This window comes from Zootoca vivipara, chromosome 8 (genome assembly GCF_965207765.1).
Source record: "Zootoca vivipara chromosome 8, rZooViv2.hap1.1, whole genome shotgun sequence".
In the NCBI taxonomy this organism is placed as follows: domain Eukaryota; kingdom Metazoa; phylum Chordata; class Lepidosauria; order Squamata; family Lacertidae; genus Zootoca; species Zootoca vivipara.
In genome coordinates, this window is record NC_142591.1 from 62,620,735 (window position 1) to 62,641,730 (window position 20,996).

Here is a 20,996-nt window from a genome sequence, read left to right on the forward strand (position 1 = left end):
TTTTTCTGTTTTGTATTTGTGTGTATATGTATTCCTTTACTTGTTTTTGTTATTGTACTGTTACTCTGCTAATGTTAAAAAGAATAAAAAAATTTGAAAAAAAAACAAACAAAGGGAAACACCTCCCATTGGTCTAATGGAACCTTTAGATCAGGCATCCCCAAACTTCAGCCCTCCAGATGTTTTGGACTACAATTCCCATCATCCCTGACCACTGGTCCTGTTAGCTAGGGATCATGGGAGTTGTAGGCCAAAACATCTGGAGGGCCGCAGTTTGGGGATGCCTGCTTTAGATCCATAGCAATCTGCGTGTGGGCGTATTTATATGTGTGTGCTTATATTTCACATATGGATATAGTGTGTGTGTGTGTGTGTGTGTGTGTGTGTGTGATAAGTGTAATTATTGCACATATATGTAAAACCACTTGTAGGATTTATTCTTCTACTAATACGAATGAAAAATTCTACAATGCAGAAGCCATTAGTTAGAAACAAATGATGAATGAAAAGTAAAACTGAGGGTAGGGGAAGGACAGGACACCTCATCACACCTATCTTCACCCGCCACTGTTCACTCATTTTCCTGTGTCAACCAGACATTATAGAGAAGTGTCCTGCCACTTCATGGTCCATTTTAAGGGTACTTGTAATTTGACACACTTGGGGGCAACTCAGTCTATCTACAATCTGCCACTTTTACAACTGTTCACTCATAAATCTATCTCATTTCTCCATTAATCTGAGATTATTATTATTTTAAACACATGAAAATTCATACTTAAAACCTATTTTTAAATAATGTATCTCTCAAAATATGCATTTCTAAATGTATCCCCCCTTGAAATAAGCATTTAAAAATGAATTTCGATACATTTTCCAGCCATGAAATGCATCAGAAGATTTGGGAAGCACGAAAGTCGAAGGGTAACATAGTCTGTAAATTACAGAGCAGATAAGTTTGCAACAGAATTTATCAAAATCGAATTCCTCAAGCATTCCTATCTACAGATTCTAATGACTGACAACCTGGCCTCACCTGTTCAAGGGATGCTAGAATGATGAATGAATTTGTTAAGTTTTGGTTACTCCAACTTTAGTAGTGGAGAAGAACTGCATTATTTGTTTTCTGGTTTCCACTAGTTCTCTAATGGAGATAGATGACAATCTAACGGTCTCTAGCAGTGAAGGGAGCTCAGGTTTAAATCCACTGTAATTTACAGATTCATATCCATTTGTATTGACCACTTTTCTTGGATGAAATAAGTGTTCTTCCATTTAGGTATATATTGAAGGGAAGGGAGGGCAGTTGACAGGCTCACAGATAAAACAGACCACTTACTGATATCAAATACCAGAGTCAACAGTAATGACAATCCTTTTTGAGTACAACCCTATCCTTGACTTATGGCCAAAGTAGGGGTAGCCAATGTGGTAGCTTCTGGATGTTGTGGATTAGAATTCCTGCCATCCCTAAGCATTAGCCATGCTAGGGTGGGGCTGATGGCAGGAGGAGTCCAAAAAAAAATCCAGAGGGCACAGTGCTTTGCTCCCCTGGCTAAAAAGATGAAGATAGGATTGCTACAAAGTTCACTTATACTAGCAGAGCCCAAAGATATGTCAACATTGTGGATTTACACCACTGTCCCACCACGGTTGTGCCACTAACTACAATGTTGGTGCAAAACTGTCAATATACAGTGGCAAAAATGGACAGATTTGGGGAGGGGTCAAATCTGCAAACAACAATAAACTGACCGGGCTAATAACAAAAGAAGAACATGCTTCTCATCCCCTCGGAACCCTGATGAGGACTTGGCTTCAGGTTTCCAGATACAAATTCCCAATAGGAACCTCAACTTCCCTGCTGTAACTGGGGGTACAAATACAAGACAGCATGGAAAAGACCAGGATCAGATGTGGGGTTTATTATGTTAGCTTTACTGGTGCTAATGCTAGCACTTCTGTCCCGATTTCTCCTTATTTCTAACATTTCTTTTACGCTGCAGTACTTGCTGCATAAGGGATATGGGTGGCGCTGTGGTCTAAACCACAGAGCCTAGGGCTTGCCGATAAGAAGGTCGGCGGTTCGAATCCCCACGACGGAGTAAGCTCCCATTGATCAGTCCCTGCTCCTGCCAACCTAGCAGTTCAAAAGCATGTCAAAGTGCAAGTAGATAAATAGGTACCACTCTGGTGGGAAGGTAAACGGCGTTTCCGTGCGCTGCTCTGGTTCACCAGAAGCGGCTTTGTCATGCTGGCCACATGACCCAGAAACTGTACGCCAGCTCCCTCAGCCAATAATGCGAGATGAGCGCGCAACCCCAGAGTTGGTCACGACTGGACCTAATGGTCAGGGGTCCCTTTACCTTACTTGCTGCATTATGGAACTTTGGCTCTTTGATGGCTATACTGCCATGTCATGCTAAATTTCAGAGAGCAAGAAAGAACTGTATGGTGGGATACCACCCCAAATTTCACCACCCCAATTTTGTCATGTGAAATTACAGTGCAAAACTACTGTGATTGTCTGAGTCAACCGTGTTGCAAATGGATTCCCCATCCCCCAAGAAATAATTAACTTTGAAATTAGCATTGAACTTTCCCTAGATTCCACCGGACTTCAAGAAGTGGCTTTTTCACCGTGTGAAAGATCACATTAAATGCAGAAATCAACAGCTAAGGAAACATCAGGAGGGCAGAATACAGTGCCATCAGAATGCAGTCTATCCCTCAAAGCATACACCTACTCCCCCCACCAAATTGGCTCAAGTTGTCTCCCACGCATCCTATATTTGCTAAAGACTTCTCCACCCTTCAATACAGGAAACATTCGTTGTGCAGAAAAGGGATTCTGCTGCCCCCGAACTCCCAAATCTTCTACCATGTACCAGGGAAGTCAGTGTTGCATTATAAATGCCTAGTACCAAGTACTGTGTATAAATTTGGGAGCTGATGGATTCCATGACTAGTTAGCAGTGGAAGAAAATAAAATAGTTACTCTGACAGAGTCTCACCCGCTTACACTAAGAAAGGGAGCCCTTAAATGGTAGATTCATTTTCCTCGCTCTTAAAAAGCAAAAACTGTAACATACATCTGTGACCTAGCAACAATATGGTTTAAAACAGTTTCCAGACCAATGGTCTGTGCAATACCTTCAAAAATGGGATGACAAAAGGTCGCAGTGGGAAGTTAGTAGCTTCTTGTAGTTTGGAATGAAATTCTTCAATTGTCAAAGTAGAATTCTGTTGAATGGGAGGGAAAAAAAGATCTGACTCAATAAGATGAATAACAGAAATGTTTGGCAACAGAGATTAGGCCTAAAGTACTTTCCACACAGTAACTTTCTTAATTGCTGTATGTTACTGCTGAATAACATTCCTATTGTATAAACAACATTCAATTACACAATATAGGAAGCACCAGCACTTTATCTGTTACAGTGCACAGCTGCTTTGCCACCGTATCTTTTCCACTGCATTGTACACTATACTATCTGTCCAAGTTTTAATATTATACTAGGGTCCGGGATATTTGAGTAGTTTACTCTGAGGACAATGTCTAACTGGCAATCAGTTTTGTGCCTCACACATAAGGAACAGAATAGGAAAAAGTCATCTAGAAAACGGAAGTGACCCAAGGTTCTGCATGCTCACAAAGGAAGCTGCCTTACACCAAGCCAAACACTGACTGGCAATAGCCTGGTGAATCATACCAAAGATCCATCTAGTCCCATGATAGGAAACCTGCAGATCTCCAGATATTGTTGCTAAGGGGAGAAAATACCCAAAAGCCGTCCAAGAAGGACGGAGCATGCTTAGCGGGCACCAGGTGCTGAGCAAGTGAATGTGTGGGGGAAATGGAAAAAGCGAGAGTAGAGAGGGAGGGAATGGAGTATGCTGGAAAGGGGCTGAGTGGCTCTCTGAACAGGAGAATTCTGCACTGTAACATTTTGGTTTCACATTCTACTTTTGTAATTAATAACCCATTGATGATTCTATCCTTGCACAACAATTGCTAATTCTCCTCTAGAGCCATCCAAGCTAGCGATCATCATCACATTTTGTGCCAGTAAATGCTAGATCAAAAGAAGCAGCAAGTTCTGGGGGATTGCCAAGAGCGTTAAAGAGCAGGTTTTCATGGGGAAAGCAATGGAGCCAAAGGAAAACTGCCCGGACACAGGGCCGGCGTGCTAATAAAGGCAAACTAGGCCACTGCCTAGAGTGCTGAAATTGAGGGGCGCTGCGCTGGCCAGCCCGCCTGCCACCCGCCACCACCCGCCACTGCCTGCAGGGCCGTCCCTAGGCTCGGGCTGGGGGGTGCCAGGGCACCTGGCGAACAGAGGCACTGTGGGGAGGACGCCGCTGCTGTGCGCGCCTTCTGGAGGCTGGCCTGGGCGGCGGACACTGTCTCCGTGCTACTGCCGGCACCGCTTATTTCCTGCTCTCAGCCGCTTCCGGCCGCTTCCTCCCGCTCGGCCCAGAGGCACCCGCAGCTTCTGATTGGCTGCAGGAGCACCTCTGGGCTGAGCAGGAAGCGGCCGAGAGCAGAAAGGAAGTAGCGCCGGCAGCGGCACGGAGACAGCGTCCGCCGCCCAGGCCAGCAACATGGGCTCTGTGCCCCTTTTCATCCCTCCTGCCATTTACACTGGGGGGGGGGGTACGCCAGAAGGTGACCTCGCCTAGGGTGCCAAAAACCCTAGCACCGGCCCTGCCCGGACATGGATCAGGGAAGCACAGGCCTATACCTAGCACTGAGGAAAACTAGTGTGGATGAGACCATAGCTGAGACTGTAAACACTTTCCAACAGCCTTGGAAGGCGGCTGGGATGGGAAGTGAAATGAATAAATGTATCTAGACACGAATCCCTTTTCCTACTATATAGATAAATAGGTAAACTCCCAAGTAAAGGTCTGGAAAGACAAATAAAAATTAAAGCCGCTGTCATTATTTGCTTACCACAAGTCCTAGCACGAGGGTACGCACTCTCTCCCCAATCTCTGGTGAAATGTCATTGCCAAACTGCTGTAAGGTTGTGAGAAATCTCTTCAGTTTGCTAAGCTGCCTAGCTCCGCAAGCTGGTGGTAACTGCTGATTAGCCAAGGACGATGAGGAGGAAGATGATGGGCCGTTACTAAAGCCATTAGGTGGTGAAGGAGCCCCATTTAGTGCTGTTGGTGAATGGCTTGTGCCATTGGTTACTAAAAAGGGAGGGGGAAGAAAAGAGATGAAATATTTTTATTCACTTATTCAGCTTGATACTTTTCTATAACAGAATATATCTGAAGGCAGGCTTCAGTGCAAATGTCTGATGATGTGGCAGTAGCTTCTTGCATACTGAACATTTCATAGGTCAACTGCCATAAACATTTTAGGTCTAGAGGAAGTATTAAGAACAGAAGAAGAGCCTGATGGCTTATCTAGTCCAGCATCTTGTTCTCAGAGTGGCCAACCAGATGCCTGTGATCCCACCTGAAAGCAGGACCTGAGAGTAATAGCAGTCTCCCCCACTGTGATTCCCAGCAACAGGTGTCCAGAAGCATACTGTGCCTGACCATGGAGGCACACACTTCAGAGCCTTATCCTCCATAGATTTGTTTAATCCTCTTCTAAAGCCATCCAAGTATTGTTTCTTTATTGACCTACAGTCCTTACCTCCCATCTGCCTAACTTGTCCCCCTGATTTTTTTATTTAAAAAACAGCATAAATTTATTAATTAATTAAACTTGTATACCACCCTACTTCACCTGAAGATCACAGGGCGGTTCCAAACACCTACTTTTTTTCCTGCCTATTTTAACACGGAATTTTTCATCGTGGTTCCAGAATGAACATTTAAATCTTCAAATTAGTAGAACTTTAAGTGTTGGGCTGAGCTGAACTTTGTCTTGTTTTTGATGTTGTTGTTTTTTGGTACTGATAATTACTGTTTGTATGTCTTGTGGGTTTGAAAAGGACAGGAGAAGAACTCTGCACCACCACTACCCCTCACCAAAAAAAGTCTGTCTCAAATATTGGACCCATTTCCTTTTTACATTCTGTCTCGAGTTTTCATGAGAAAAGCTGAAAATGCAACATTGCCTTTCTTGAGATTTTGAATGGCATTGGCTTTCTGGATCACAAGCTCCTTAAGGGAACAGCTATCCTATTATATATATATCCCTGAGCCAAAAAAAAATCCCCAGTTGAGCTAGTGATGCTAATGGCTCTATGGACAAACAGCTGGCTCTGGTGCAGGCTACCTTACCTGATGTTCTGGCAACAAAACTTTACAGTGTTTAAATGATTGCCTCTTTCATCCATTGGCTAAGCTGGTTGGGGATGACAACACTTGGGGGGGGGGCAGAGGTTAGTCACCCCGGACTGGCACAATAGGAGAAAAAGTGCTACGTGATAAGCACTGTCATCATATGGCTATAGGACAGATGTTCCCAACACTGCGCCCTTCAGATGTTTTAAACCAGAATTCCCATCAACCCTGACCTCACAGGGTGGTAGTAAAAAAATATGGGGAGAACATGAGATTAGGATGGCTGAGGCAGGAGATACCTCTATTAGGAATTCAGCCATCTCTTGGCTTCCCTAGATGGCAGTAAGAATAGGTTCCCATGATAATAAAATAAGACAACCCAGTTCTAAACCTGGAAGTGACAAGGTTGGTTAGCGAGTGGTGGGATGGGTGAATCTGTCAATTTCATGTTATCTCTGCTTTTCATTTTTTCCATCTTAAATTCAGTTCTCCACATCAGCTTGTGATGTTTTTCACGTGCTCATGAAAATTAATCAGCATTTTAGTGGAAACGTCCACTAGCATACAAATTTTGTATGCCTTTTTGCAGATTTTTCCCAATATAACTGTGTTTGCTTCATTAAAAATATGCATTTTAATGCATACTTTACCTTGTGTACATTATTTGTTTGCAGAACTGCACTGGGAAAGTGAAGATTGCAAGGGACGGCTGTATTTTGGTTCACACGCCATTTCATAATGTGCAAATTAGTTATGTGAACTGAGCCCATCCATCGCAATTTCAGAAGACTCCCAAAATAACACGCATAGGTTGATTTCCTCAGCAGGGGGATGGGAGAGTGTACAATTAGATAAGCCAAGAAGACATGAGGTGAGGACCACCCCAGCATAACTTTGATTAGCATGGGTTTAAAAGGATGAGCAACCTGGTCTTCTCATTCATAATAAACACATACCATGCAACTATAAAATAAAAATGAAAATCTTCCTGAACAAAGTTCTCTGTAATTCTCACCAACAGAAAAAATGCTTGAACTTTAACTACAGGGGGCAAGAAAGCAACACTTGCTATTTCAAAGTATTCATAAATCTATGAATGTGACTCAGCCTCATATATCTTTATACGTATAATATATGACTGCTCATATACGTGTGGTAATTATATGTGTGTGTGACAGATTTCTTCATTATTGCATGGAGCAATAATCCTGACATCAATAATATAGGAAATAAAGGTATACTTACACGTTGTGGGTGTGAAAGAGCTGGTTCTTGGGGCTCCTTGGGTAGTGGGAGGAGGTGGCATTGTTGGGGGCGTCAGCCGGGATTGCGTCTTCACATCCACAGGTGAGTCTGGCATTGTGGAATGCTTCTCGATGCGATCTAAAACACACATAACATTTTGCTTAATTTCCCCCCCTCCTCCAGGCAGCAAATCATTTGAACAACTGCTTCAAGACTGAGCAACTCTTTTAGTCAAGGTAAGTTTTTGATACCACTTAAGCCCCAGAATGCAGATACTGTAGGAGAGCCACATTTATAACAGGGTTATAATATAGCATCTTCTGCTCTCCTTTCTGGCAGAGTTCAGGTATCATTTTGCATAAGTGCTGGTGCTGGAATAAGGAAATTTCATCTGAATGCTGTTATAACATTAAGAAGTATGGGAAAGATGGGGAAATGCATTATCAAATTTATATATGTGTGTGTTTATGGATTATATAAAATTTATACATCAGTTAATTGTATTTTAAAAAAACCTTAAAGTGTTTTACAAAGAAGATATAACAATAAAACTATCACTAAGAAAAAATTAACAAGAATAATTTAAGACAGAAAGTTGAAATAACAATAGACTAAAATCTGATTAGGAATCGCATCGATTTTCTAAACATCTGGGTAGGCTTAGCTAAACAAAAATGTTTTTAGTTATTCAATATGTTTGTAACTCTTCCTTCTTCAGACCTGAACTATCAACCAAAAGAGCAAATAAAAACTACAGAATTTAAAACCACAAGTCCTTAAAAACTGCAAAGCAAGTTTTATTCAGCAATAAAACTAGCAACCGATGAATACTTGGGCAAACAGACAAGTTTTTAATTGGTGTCCAAACAACAGTTTGCTCCAAGCATAACTCTAAGGGGAGGTTGTTCCACAAGTAAGGTCCCTCCAGAGAGAAAGCCCTTTCCTGCATCACTGTATATTGTACATCTCCCAGCAGTGAAATAACAAAATAGACTTTGGATTATATTCATTGGTGGCTCTGTCCTAGCAGAACGCACTTCTAATCATGCAGGGTGGATCACCTGATGTTTGGTGTCCCCACCTACTCAGCAGGCTTCCTCAAACTCGGCCCTCCAGATGTTTTTAGCCTACAACTCCCATGATCCCTAGCTAACAGGACCAGTGCTCAGGGATGATGGGAATTGTAGTCTCAAAACATCTGGAGGGCCGAGTTTGAGGAAGCCTGCACTAGGGCTTTCCACTAGTGCAAAGACAACATTGCATGCAACTCACAATTTCATCCTGTCCCTTTGCCCAGACATGTTTCCTCAACAAACCAGTGGCAGACTTCCAAGTTAATGGGTTTAGGACTGGGATGTAAGCCTGCTGACTGCTTGGTTAAATATTCCTGGCTGCTTCCTCATTAGCTGTCCACAAAAAACTCCACAAATTATATAAAGGCTACTTTGGGGGATATATCTATGTTCATTGTTCTGAAAAGCCAGTTCTTTCCTAACATCAAATAGGACTAGAAGCATCTGTCCCAATTTGTGATTATTGTAAGTCAAATTGGACAATCTTATTTGTATTCCTATATGTAATGAGGCACTCAGCAGCATAACATTTGCACAGATTGTTTGCCTGTAAAATCCAATGCACATAACCTGAAATAATGCAGTTGATATTCTGAATTTTATCTGAGAACTGTATACTGTACCTAATATGGGCCTAAGCATGTTGGATTTGGTGGGTGTTTTGTGGTCTAAGGGGTGAGAAAGATGTGATTTCACTCCTTCACCACGTTTGAAGAACAGTTTAGGAAAAGATTTTCTACTCTGGGCCTGTGTTAAATTTTCACATCATCCTGTGCCATTTGAAGTCTTGGTAGAAAAGAAGGGCTAAGTGTCACAAAACACATGTCAAACAAAGTTATCTACATGAACAGAAAATTAAATTAAATTAAATTATCATATTGAGCTCAAACTTCAACAGGCTATTTATTCATACAAGCGGTTTGGTGAACTTTTTTTAAACAGACTAGTAAGGCAAATATATTTGAGCTTTTATGAAAACAAACTTTTATTGATACAAAACTTTATACCATGCCTTCTCTATAGTCATTTCCCTTTATTGTTTGACATTCATCTCATTTACATTCCAATAAACATTTGTATCTACCATTCCTCAGCTGTGCTACCCTTTTGGCGGTATCATATACAAATAAATTGATGTAAAATGTTACAACACTGACCTTTTTTTTTAATAAAAAAATCTAAATAAGGAAACCAAAAATAAAAATAAATGGATCAGATACTGAAAGTTTAAGTTTGATCAAAAATACAATTTATTTCATGTTTGAATGGAGGGAGGGAGGAAAAGAGAGAGAAATAAGCCTTTGGGATTTCTGAAACACAAATGGGTGAGAAGCACAATGCACAATTCTGGGCCTGTCCTCTTGTGCAAGCCTCACTGAAATTATTGGGGCTTCTATGATAACATCATCCTGGTAGAATTTGTAAATTCGAAGAAGTTGAATGAACTGCAGTAAACTGCTCCATCCCCACTGCAATTTCATTTCAAAATGTTCTACAAAGACAATCAGGCTAATTGTTCAGAGTTCTTAAGGGAGAGATTCTAGTAACTGGCAGGGTAGAAGATGGGAACCGTAAATTCATCATCATAACCTAACAGAAGTGCTTATGAATCTAGATATAGGAAATTCAGCACTTGCAGTCTGTGGGACAAAGAGTTACAGCATCTACAAACATGGCTGAGGATGAGTGTTGTAAACTGAACAAAGACGAACCGCTTGGCTTATGCTGCGGTCGTATATTTAACAAGCAAGGACAACAAATTCAAAGGAGCAGGGGAAAGAGCATGAAAATGTTAATTGTTTCTCGCACTCACCTCCACCAACCTCAGCAACAAGGAAATAAACAGCATTCAGCTTATGTTGCAACAGAGGAAGAGAGGCATGGAGAGAAATACAGGCTCTCCTAAATAAAGGCAAATATTTCTGCCATGCCAAGAAAGGAGAGAGTAAGACAGACTTGCCAGAGCTGGCCAGGAGATAACATTGGCAACTCCTGGCTCATCTGGTTTTCATTCTACTAACACTCACGCTGAAGTGTTGGGGAATGTATTCCAGGTATATAGATCTGAAAACATGTGTAAGCCTGGATTTGAGAAGAGAGGGAGCAGTATATGGAGGAGAGAGAGAGAGAGTCATACTCCGCTAAGGTCTGTTGCTCAGGAAAAGGAAGAACAGTGTATCCCCCAGTTCAGCTCTTAATAACTTAAACAGCAACTCCCTTCCTTCACACATACACTTGATCACATTTTACTTCCCATTTTAGAGTTGCCATTAACTGATAAATGAGTTGAAATCAGGACAAGGAACAGGGTCAAGAGAGAGAGGGGGGGGCTACAAAGGGACCTTGGGAAGCCTTCAAGGTCAAGATCATAAATAGTTCACATTCTGTTACATAAATAGATGCTGTGATCTATACAAATTTTGCATATTATTTATCCCATTTTTCATTGTGTTAATAACTTGGTTCTCGTAAACTCATTTTCCTTTCAAAGCTATTTTTAATTACCAATTTTGTATTAATTAAGAGTATTTTCAATAATGTCTACATTTCTCCTTAGAATTAGGTTTTTGTTGGAGCTGGAAGTCACCATAACTCGTAGTGGCTTGAAATAAATCCTTCAGAGAGTGGTTAAAAACCCATAAAAGTACCAACAATAGTTTTTGTGTCACTGATTTCTTTCCAGTGTTTGAAACTTGCAGAACTGAGTTAATCACCAGCACTGACACCAACAAGGAAAACCTTCACTCTTGGTTCTGCAAATTGGATTTAAACACAATTTTCAAACGCTGCATTGTTTGCCATTACTACGTGGACTGTACTAGGACAGAAAACTAGATCTGCAGTATCTCAACAATAGAAACCTCAAGTATAATGCCAACGACAACCACAGAAACACTCAAAAAGTCTCCCTGAGCCATGATTTCATTTTGTAACAAGCCTTGGGTAAGAGGACTATCGCCTGGCAAGAACCAAATTTCAGGATACAAGTGTGAAAATTATAATTAGCGTTCTGAACGTAATGAAAACAGAGAAGGTAGAAAACTAAAGAAGGCTAGAGAAGCTACAGATGTGTAAGGCACAAACATGGTTCCATTATCAATGATCTATGAATTGGCTGTGTCCTTCCTTCTCACAGACATTGCCATCCTGGGCCCCAGCCACAAGAGCCTGGAATAATATCTGGGCATGTCCTCACCATCAACAACTCAGGGTTGTTGGACTGGACACTGGGACTTAAATTATGTCAGTAAGCATGCTCTGATAGGCTACGGCAGTGGTCTGACCTGGATTAAAGCAGAATCCAAAATGTCAACCAATACCACTGGGTCCAAGGTCTACTCCCTGCAATCATCTCTTCTTCTCCTCCTTTGGCGATCACTCATAGCTGAGTAAGATTGTCTTCCACGAAAAGTGTCTTAACAGTGAGTCCATAAGTGACTGTGGAGGCCAATTCTGGATCCACACGTCCTTCCACAGTGAAGAGACAGGTTTCAGGTAATAGGCTCCAGCAAATCTTAAGCATGTGGCACAAAAACCTTAGCCCTCCCAACCCCAAGTTCAACCACAGGGTATCGCCTTTTTGCACAAGTTCTTTTTTGGCTTTGTGACCTTTAGAGTAATGTGTGCTGCATTTTAAGACTGAGGAAAAACCTGAACCTCTTCAAACGGGGTTTAAACCCAACAGCTTCTCAAAATTCAAGGAGGAAAAAGAGCTGCCTGGAACTCATTCTCCTCTGTTCTCTGAAATCAATTCATGATGAGGGTAGATGGTGAAATAACAGGCCCAACTCAGCCTATGCACATGTAACCTTCTGGTAACAGGAGAGTCTTAAGATAAATTCGTAAAATGTGTTTCAAGCCTGCAAACATCTCCTCCATTTGTTTTGCATTATATTTTAAAAATGAAATATACATTCTTGATTCTCTTTTAGCGGCAAAGAGCTAGAAGCTGTGATTTAATCCCAGAAGCATTTTGCCCCTCTCTAAATTAAAGAATGCTGTAAAACCAACTTTAAATTATGACGTTTCTTCTGTGGATTGTTTTGGTTTCTGACACTGAGCTGTTCTTTGTCATACATTCGGTTCTTATTATGGGAATTATTTTTAACTCTGTAGTTAACTTTTAGGTGAACTGTGATATGTACAGCAAGTGTTTCCAACCTTATAAAAAATAAATATGGAGACAGAGAACGACCACTAAGAAAAACATGTCCATGACAGAAGAAAGCGGTGTGGAGAAAGGCTTTTATAGTCAGAAGCATTTAGTTCACTTCCTGTATCTTAATGGTTTAATCCATTTTTAAAACAAGATGGCCTTTCATATATGGTAAAATTTCAGCTCACATGGAAAGTATCCAATTTGAGTGCATCAAGAAAGGCTGTTGCAGGGAACAAAATATGGAATATGTAAATATGCAAGTGATGCCTTTTCAATGGCCAATTCAATGTCAAGCAGTTCTGCAAGTGGTGTGTTTTCAATTTCCTTTTTAAAATAAAAAACGTAGGATATAATAAGCAGTGGCATTTACTTTACTGTTAGCTAGCATAAAGAGTTCCAGATGTATGTCCAGGCATAAAAGATTCTTTAAAAATACTCTTCATTGTTTATGAGTAGTGTTCTTCTGGTAACCCAGGGAAAAATCAGTAGAGTACTTCTAAAGCTTGCTGAATGTATTCATTTTGGTTTTCCTGCCATCTTGTTTTCCTTTGGAATGTAGTCCAAAGGAACTAACAACATTTTCAATATGCCTATGTGTTACCATATTATTTGGTTTGTTATTAACTAGTTGTGATAGGGTAAATATACCAGTAAGACAGTAAGATAGGGATATACTAGTTGGGAGATCATATATCATGATTATATATGGAGCAATGGGACGAGGGAATTAAAACACACACACACACACACACACACACACACACACACACACACACATACACACAAGCATTAAGAGATTAACCATCTTGTAAAATTGTCGTAAGATTTAATTATCAGTATATAATAACTGAATTATTAAAATAATTAATGAACTTCATCCACAGATCATGGTGTACTTCATAAAAAGTGACAAGATCAGGTGGTATAGGCAAATCAACACAGAACAGCTCTAAAATTAACTTTGACGATTTCCAGGTTAGGGGACTACTTCTGTACAATCTATGGATATAATTTTCTGGGGACATGGGAAGAACAAAATTATTAACATTTAAAATATAAATTAATGGCTACACTACCCAAAATTACGACAACACATCTTCAATTTGATAAGGTTTCCAACAAAGTATTCCCTTTTCTTCAGGCCTTTATCTTTGTAAATTGATTTGAGGGATTGTTATTATTATTTTACTATCAAGTGGTATATACATTTTATGAAATACATTTATGAAATAGAATCTCTCATTTCATACACAAAAAAGTGTTAGGAATCCTTGTGAGAGGGGGGGTTGGACCCCAAAGTATTAACAAATGTGAACTATCCAACAGTAAGTCACATTGACAGGATTGGATGTGATTAATGGGAATGATATTCCTTGAATCACAGATGCCCTACTATATACAGTGGAACCTCGGTTTACGAACACCTCGGTTTACGAATTTTCAGTTTATGAATGCCGCAGACCCATCTGGAACGGATTAATTCACTTTCCATTGCTTTCAATGGGAAAGTTCGCTTCAGTTTATGAACGCTTCAGTTTATGAACAGACTTCCGGAACCAATTACACCCATGCTTTGGGTTAGGTACGCTTCAGGTTGAGTACTCCGCGGACCCGTCTGGAACGGATTAATCCACTTTCCATTACTTTCAATGGGAAAGTTCGCTTCAGTTTATGAACGCTTCAGTTTAAGTACTCTGCGGACCGTCTGGAACAGATTAATCCACTTTCCATTACTTTCAATGGGAAAGTTCGCTTCAGTTTATGAACGCTTCAGTTTATGAACAGACTTCTGGAACCAATTGTGTTCCTGAACCGAGGTACCACTGTACCTCAAACTTCTTTGACAGTCTCCTCAGTTTCAAAAATAGTATGGCTAGGCATGGCTGCTGTTTGAAAAACTTCAGGAACAAAGCTCTCCTGGCCATGTGGAACTCATTGCATGGATGCTAAGATCTCACCCATGTATCTGTATCACCTTAGTAGCTAAAACAATCAGGACTTTCCCTCTCAAAAATTTGCAGCGTTTCTTTTGTAAGTGAGCAAAAAGATGAAGAAAAGAAAAGACAGCAAGTCTGCCTGATATAACAGTTGACTTGACCCTCAATGAAAATGCACTAAACTTTCTGCAACATGACCCAGCCCCCCAGCCCCGCCTTTGGGACATCTCACCAGCTTTGTAGTATTGTTATCTCATTCTCTTTCAATGCAAAAAGAATTGGGCACTTAATCATCTGCTCCACATAATCAGTTGTTGTTCAGAATAAATAAAAAAAATCTAGTTTGCTTACTTTCTTTCAGTTTCTGCTTATAACAGGTTTCAAGAGTTAACCAAGCCGCACTGTTAAGCATATATTTTAGAGGCCAAAAATGCAGCCTAAATTAATGAAAAAAGGATTTTTGTTACAACAGTCATCAATACCAATCAAAACTGTAATGGGGTTATGCATACCATTACAAGGCAATCTGCCCCAAAAACTGGCTTGATAATTTTAACTTGATGGAAAGGGAATGGGAAAAAAATGTATGGAGAATGAGAACATATTTGTGTTTTCAAAATGAAATGACAGCCTGACCTATGAGTAATGTTTTTCAGATGAATTTTGTGTGTGCGTGTTCCTCTATGTAAAAATCCCAGCATTTCAGGATACAATTTGAAATATGAAGATATTTTGCAATTTAACCATGTGCCGCTGGGGAAAATTACAGACCGTTACAGTGATGAACAATGACTTCTTCTTTAAAATTCCTTGCCTGACATCCCTCAGCTCATCAGCATAGAAAAAGCAAAGAACCCCACATAGATTGTACACAACCAGACCTTCTAATGAGAATGGGAAGATGCTATGGGCCTCAATTATGGGCGCAGACTACCACTGTTCTATCTCTGGGCATCTCCATATATACTTCTGGAAGTTAAAACAAGTTGAATTTTGGAGCAGATGTGCAGTAAGAACTGTAGTGATGAATGACCCTAGGCTTTTTCTCTCTCAGTGCCATAGAGTCACCAGTTCGAGATCCATCACCAGCTCCAATTAGAGAAGCCTGCAGCACACTTTGACCCCTATGGGCCTAGGGTAAGGGGTAGAAAGTATCGTATTTACTAGAGTCTAATGCGCCATTGAATCTAATGCGCACCTCAGTTTTCAGAACCTTGAAAGCAAAAAAGGTATTTGCTGGTGAATGTAAATGTGCCATCAAATCTATTGCGCACCTTAATTTTTGCAAAGTAATTTGGCCAAAAAAGGTGAGCATTAGATTTGAATAAATCAACCAATATCAGAACAACAAAACAGCAGCATAGAACAACCGCCCCCTCCCCTCCCACACATGGCCCTATTTTCCAGCTGGGGAAATTTATACAAGCCACCTTAGTTTCCAATTTGATCCTGGAATGTCCCACTTTTCCTTAGGACATAGTTGTTTTTAAATCAGAGAAATGTTAGAGGCTATGGAGTTATCTGACCCACAAGCCATCTGAAGGCAACCCTGTACAGGGAAGTGTTTTGTTTTTTTAATGATTAATGTTTGATTATGTTTTTATATATGTTGGAAACCGCCTAGTCAGGTAATTTTAAATAATAAAATTTTACTATTATTATGGGATAGGATGTTGTCAGGGGCTTGGCAGATGAGGAGTGTTGGAAACCGCCTCCCCATCCTGACCCTTCCAGGGAGGAGGAAGAGGAAGACAGTATAGATTTGCAACAGGGGTTTGCGGGAGGTCACAGCTCAGATGCAGATGAGGGGGAAAGTCGCGAAATTATTGGAGAGGAGGAGCAGGCAGAGCAGGAGCAGCAGCTGGCTGACACATTTTTACTAGAAATCATTCCAGACCCACCATCTCCCAGAAACCGGCAAGCCTTAAAAGTAGGAGAGCAAAGAGCTTGAAGACAGAGGGCACTTAGTGGCACCCATGGAGGAGGAGGTGATGATGATGAATGAGGAAGTGGGAGAGAAGGGGGGTGGAGATTCACTCGGGACAACGCTATTATCCAAGAGGCTGGGTACTATAGCCTCTCTCTGTAAAGTTTGAAATAAAAAAAAAGGACTGTAGGAAACTTTTCCTTGTCTTTGTACTTTCCTAGGCAGCCAGCTGGGGGCCGCTGACAGCATCCTGACAGACGTGCCTATTTTTATCAGAGAAATGTGGGAGGGTAGGGAACAGCAGTGAACAGCGATGTAAATGGCAGACCCTCCAAATGTCCGTATTTTCCAGAGACGTTCCTGATTTAGAGAAGCTGTCCCGGTTTCTGATTTGATCCTGGAATGTCCCACTTTTCCTTAGGATGTCCCTATTTTAATTGGAGAAATGTTGGAGGGTATGGAGTTATCTGACCCTGGAGGCATCTGAAGGCAATCCTGTACAGTGGTACCTCGGGTTACAAACGTTTCAGGTTACAAACGCTTCGGGTTACAAACTCCGCTAACCCGGAAGTAGTACCTCGGGTTGTGAACTTTACCCCAGGATGAGAACGGAAATCGCGTGGCGGCGGCGGGAGGCCCCATTAGCTAAAGTGGTACCTCAGGTTAAGAATGGTTTCGGGTTAAGAATGGACCTCCGGAACGAATTAAGTTCGTAACCTGAGGTACCATTGCATAGGGAAATTTTTTAATGTTTAATGTTTTATTACGTTTTTATATATGTTGGAAGCTGTCCAGAGTGGCTGGGGCAACCCAGTAAGATGTGTGGGGTATAAATAGTAAAATTATCATTATGGAATGGGACATCCCTATTTTCATCAGAGAAATGTTGGAGGGTATGAAGTGGTCTTGACTAATCGAAAAACATACAGCGATGGTGCAAAATACACTACCATCCCACCAGTAGAGGCACCCCAGAGAGGGGTCTGCCATGATGGGCACTAGATGTGGGATGAGGCACTCATTCAGATAATAGCAAGGAGTCCCCCCCCCCGAAATGGAGCTGATCAAAATTAAAGCAAACAAATGTGAGTTTAAAAAGGAAACGAAGGAAAGACTCCATCAGTATGCCTAGATTACATCCCATTTAGATTATTGTAACATACTATACATGGGATTGCCTTTGAAAAGTGCTCTGAAGCCTCAGTTGGCTCAAAGAGCTGTAGGCAGATTTTTGATAGGACTGGTTATAGGAAATCCTATAGTCATTGACCTGTTAAAAAAGCCCTACACGGCTTAGTTCCAAGCTATCTGAAAGACTGTATTCCCTTGTGTGTACCTACCTGGGTTGTGAGATCTTCAAGGGAGGCCTTTCTCTTGGTCCCACAGGCACGCTTGGCAGGGGTGCAAGAAAGGGCCTTCTTGGTGGCTGCTCCCAGACTTTGGAACTCCCTTCCTAAAGAAACTAGAGTGGCTCCCTGCTTTCTGTGTTTCCGCCAGCAAGTGAAGACTTTCTTATTCTGACAGGTGACTGCTCTTAATGAAAGGGCTGGTACTGTGCTCTTTTTATTGTAATTATTGGTATAGTTTTGATATATTTTATATTTGTATATAGATTTAATTCTATCATCGTTTAATAGTTCTTAATTATTGTTTTTCTATGTTTTTAGCCCTTCTTATTTTCATCTGGAAATAAGGGGGGGGGGGAAGCAGGATATTATTTCTTTCTTTATTTCATTTTATTTCTATAGCGCCTTATATTTTTAGGAGAAATCTCTAAGCAGTTTACAGCATATTAAAACATCAATAAAACAATCCAGAATCAAACATTAAAATTCCTAATAATCAATATTTCTCATATAGGAGGCACCTGGTTTGGTTCTAGACTACCACAATTATAGATACTCCAGGTAAATCCTTTATAGCATCTTGTCTATATTTTATTTCCATGGAGAACAAATTATCTATTAAATTAACCTGACAGTAGAAATTGAATATCCATCGGCTCAGGAAGCATCATTTATATTTTATATGGGATTACAAAGGTCCTTGGAGCTCATTAAGAATAATAGTTGGGGGAGAGGGGAGTTATGGATATATGAGGGGAAGATGGATTGACAAATGAGAATAATATTGATAAGAAAACACAACTAAAACAGTATCATAAAAAGCGTTTACCTGCCACAAATTAACACAACCGGGGTGGGGTTGTACTGGGGGTCAGTTTTGTGGAAAGTGGAATTGGAAAATGCATTAAAAAAGATGGCAAAACTGTGGCTATGTACCTTAAATTCGTGCTAGTTGAATTTTCAGAAAGGGCCATATAGATCTCAAATCCCTGGTTTTTACATCGTAAAGGCCTTTGGCTACGCACAATAAATTGATTGCATTGCTCGTTGCTCATCCCTAGCTTTAATATTGACCTTAAGAAGCAGGTTTTTGGTTCTGCAAATGGGTCTACTCTAAGCAAGTTTAAGTCCGCAGCCAATCTATCATTATTATGCCACCAGTGTAGTTCAATGGAACTTACTCCTAGGTAATAATTCCAGCCACATTCCAACATGCTAATTGTTGCAATATCCTTCTATGGCACATCCAGGCATTGGGGTCTCAAATTTCAGCTGCGCCCTGTACAATGCCAAAATTCAGTGCCCTCTCACTCTCAATTCTAAATAATATTGGTGGCATCCCAGTGGTACCCCGAGGCTCTGTGTGCCCAGCGCTACCGAACTGGCCGTGCTCCCCTAATCCTCCTTGATCCAGGCACACATAAACATTGCTACCTACAAAGCTTCTCTTGGCCATGATGGCTTCAAAATTGACCACTACACCACTGTTTATGCATTCCTTTGTGTGCACTAAAGAGATCTTTCCTGCCCATGGAAGAGAATGAGAAAGCCTGCATGGGAGTGATTAGAAATGTGCACACATTTGAACAACCGAATCCAGTAAAAAATAGCTGAAAGGCAATTCAACTGAATTAAAAAGAACCACACATCTATTTGGTGTTTACAATAAGTGTATAAAGAGCAGAGCTTTGCATTCAGGCTTTCAAAGCCCAACAGCCAGACTGCACAGAATCTCTAATTCATTATCCCTGCCAATCTTTACTGGGATGTGAAGATGACATTGACACACATTAGCCAATTGATTTGCTTTGTTACAGTCACCCTTAACCAATCATAAGGCTACATAGCTGAAGGAGGGCGATGGTTGTTTTTAAAAACAACTCTCACTAAACATTCCTCTGTTCACTGTGCTGCATGTTCAGTTAAATAACTGCATGCCTTTCCCCTCAAACAAACTGAAATAATGCACATTTGCAGAGAAATGTGTTGTCAATATAGAAAACAGCAAGCTTAAACAAACCATGTCAGAGCTGATCAACATACCTTGAAATACTATTGAAAGTAACAGTACCATCTGGCGACAAAATAAATTGAACTTTTCTTGACTACTTGACTGCGATCAGTTAGACCTTTTCGCTGGCAGCGATGTAACATTTCCCCCTAAACCCTTCTTGATTTATAATTTTTTGAACCCTCGGTTGTAGTCATTTTTGTTTGTTTAATCGCCTGGCTCTGATAATATAAGGAGTGGCTTCCTCCACCATGACTGTCATTGGTGTCAAGAACAGCCCAAAGGAGACCACAGGTATGAGGAGATGCCTGGGAAGAGACTGCCTCCAGTCAGTTGCCCAAGGGAAAGCAATACTGGGGGAGTCAGATCCCCAGAAACTGCTACAAGCAGAAAGAGGGACAGCAGCTGGAGCATATTATTGCTACTCTTAATACTGTAATATTGAACATGTAATTTTAGTGCTTTTAGATTGAATTTTCACTGGTTTTCATTGTAAGCCACTTTTAGTATTAAGAGAAAAGCGGGCTACACATATTAAACCTAATCTCCACTAATCTAATCATAGCTCAAGAGGCATGGAAGGTTTCTGCTGCCTTTTAGAAGTAATCCCATTATCAAAGTTTACTACCAATTATTACACACTTGGGGGCATATCAACACTTACACACACCTGACGTACACAGTTATAACAGCCACTCCTTCTTCTCAGGAAACTTGGGGGAATACGTACCCCCAAATAATTAAAGAAGCATAACTAGGTATTAGGGGACGCTGGTGGTGCTGTGGTCTAAACCACTGAGCCTCTTGGGCTTGCTGACCAGAAGGTCGGCGGTTCAAATCCCCACGATGGGGCGAGCTCCCGTTGCTCGGTCCCAGCTCCTGCCAACCTGGCAGTTCGAAAGCACACACACACACACACACACACACACACACAAAAAGGGAAAGCAAAAAAGTGCAAGTAGATAAATAGGTACTGCTCTGGCAAGAAGGTAAACGGTGTTTCCGTGCGCTGGGCCACATGACCCAGGAAAAAATGTCTGTGGACAAGC

At 40.9% G+C, this 20,996-nt stretch overlaps 1 protein-coding gene across 6 annotated transcripts in view; it reads right to left on the minus strand.

The window, feature by feature from the left end:
- Nucleotides 1-20,996, minus strand: part of RUNX1T1 (RUNX1 partner transcriptional co-repressor 1) — a 152,499-nt gene that overhangs the window by 55,318 nt on the left and 76,185 nt on the right. For all 6 annotated transcript variants that reach the window (XM_035126463.3, XM_035126461.3, XM_035126462.3 and 3 more), the window contains 3 exons: nt 7,495-7,632; nt 4,958-5,199; nt 3,154-3,243 (listed from right to left, as the gene is read on the minus strand). In XM_035126463.3, the coding sequence (XP_034982354.3) occupies nt 3,154-3,243; nt 4,958-5,199; nt 7,495-7,632 (470 nt within the window). The remainder of the gene's footprint in view (nt 1-3,153; nt 3,244-4,957; nt 5,200-7,494; nt 7,633-20,996) is intronic.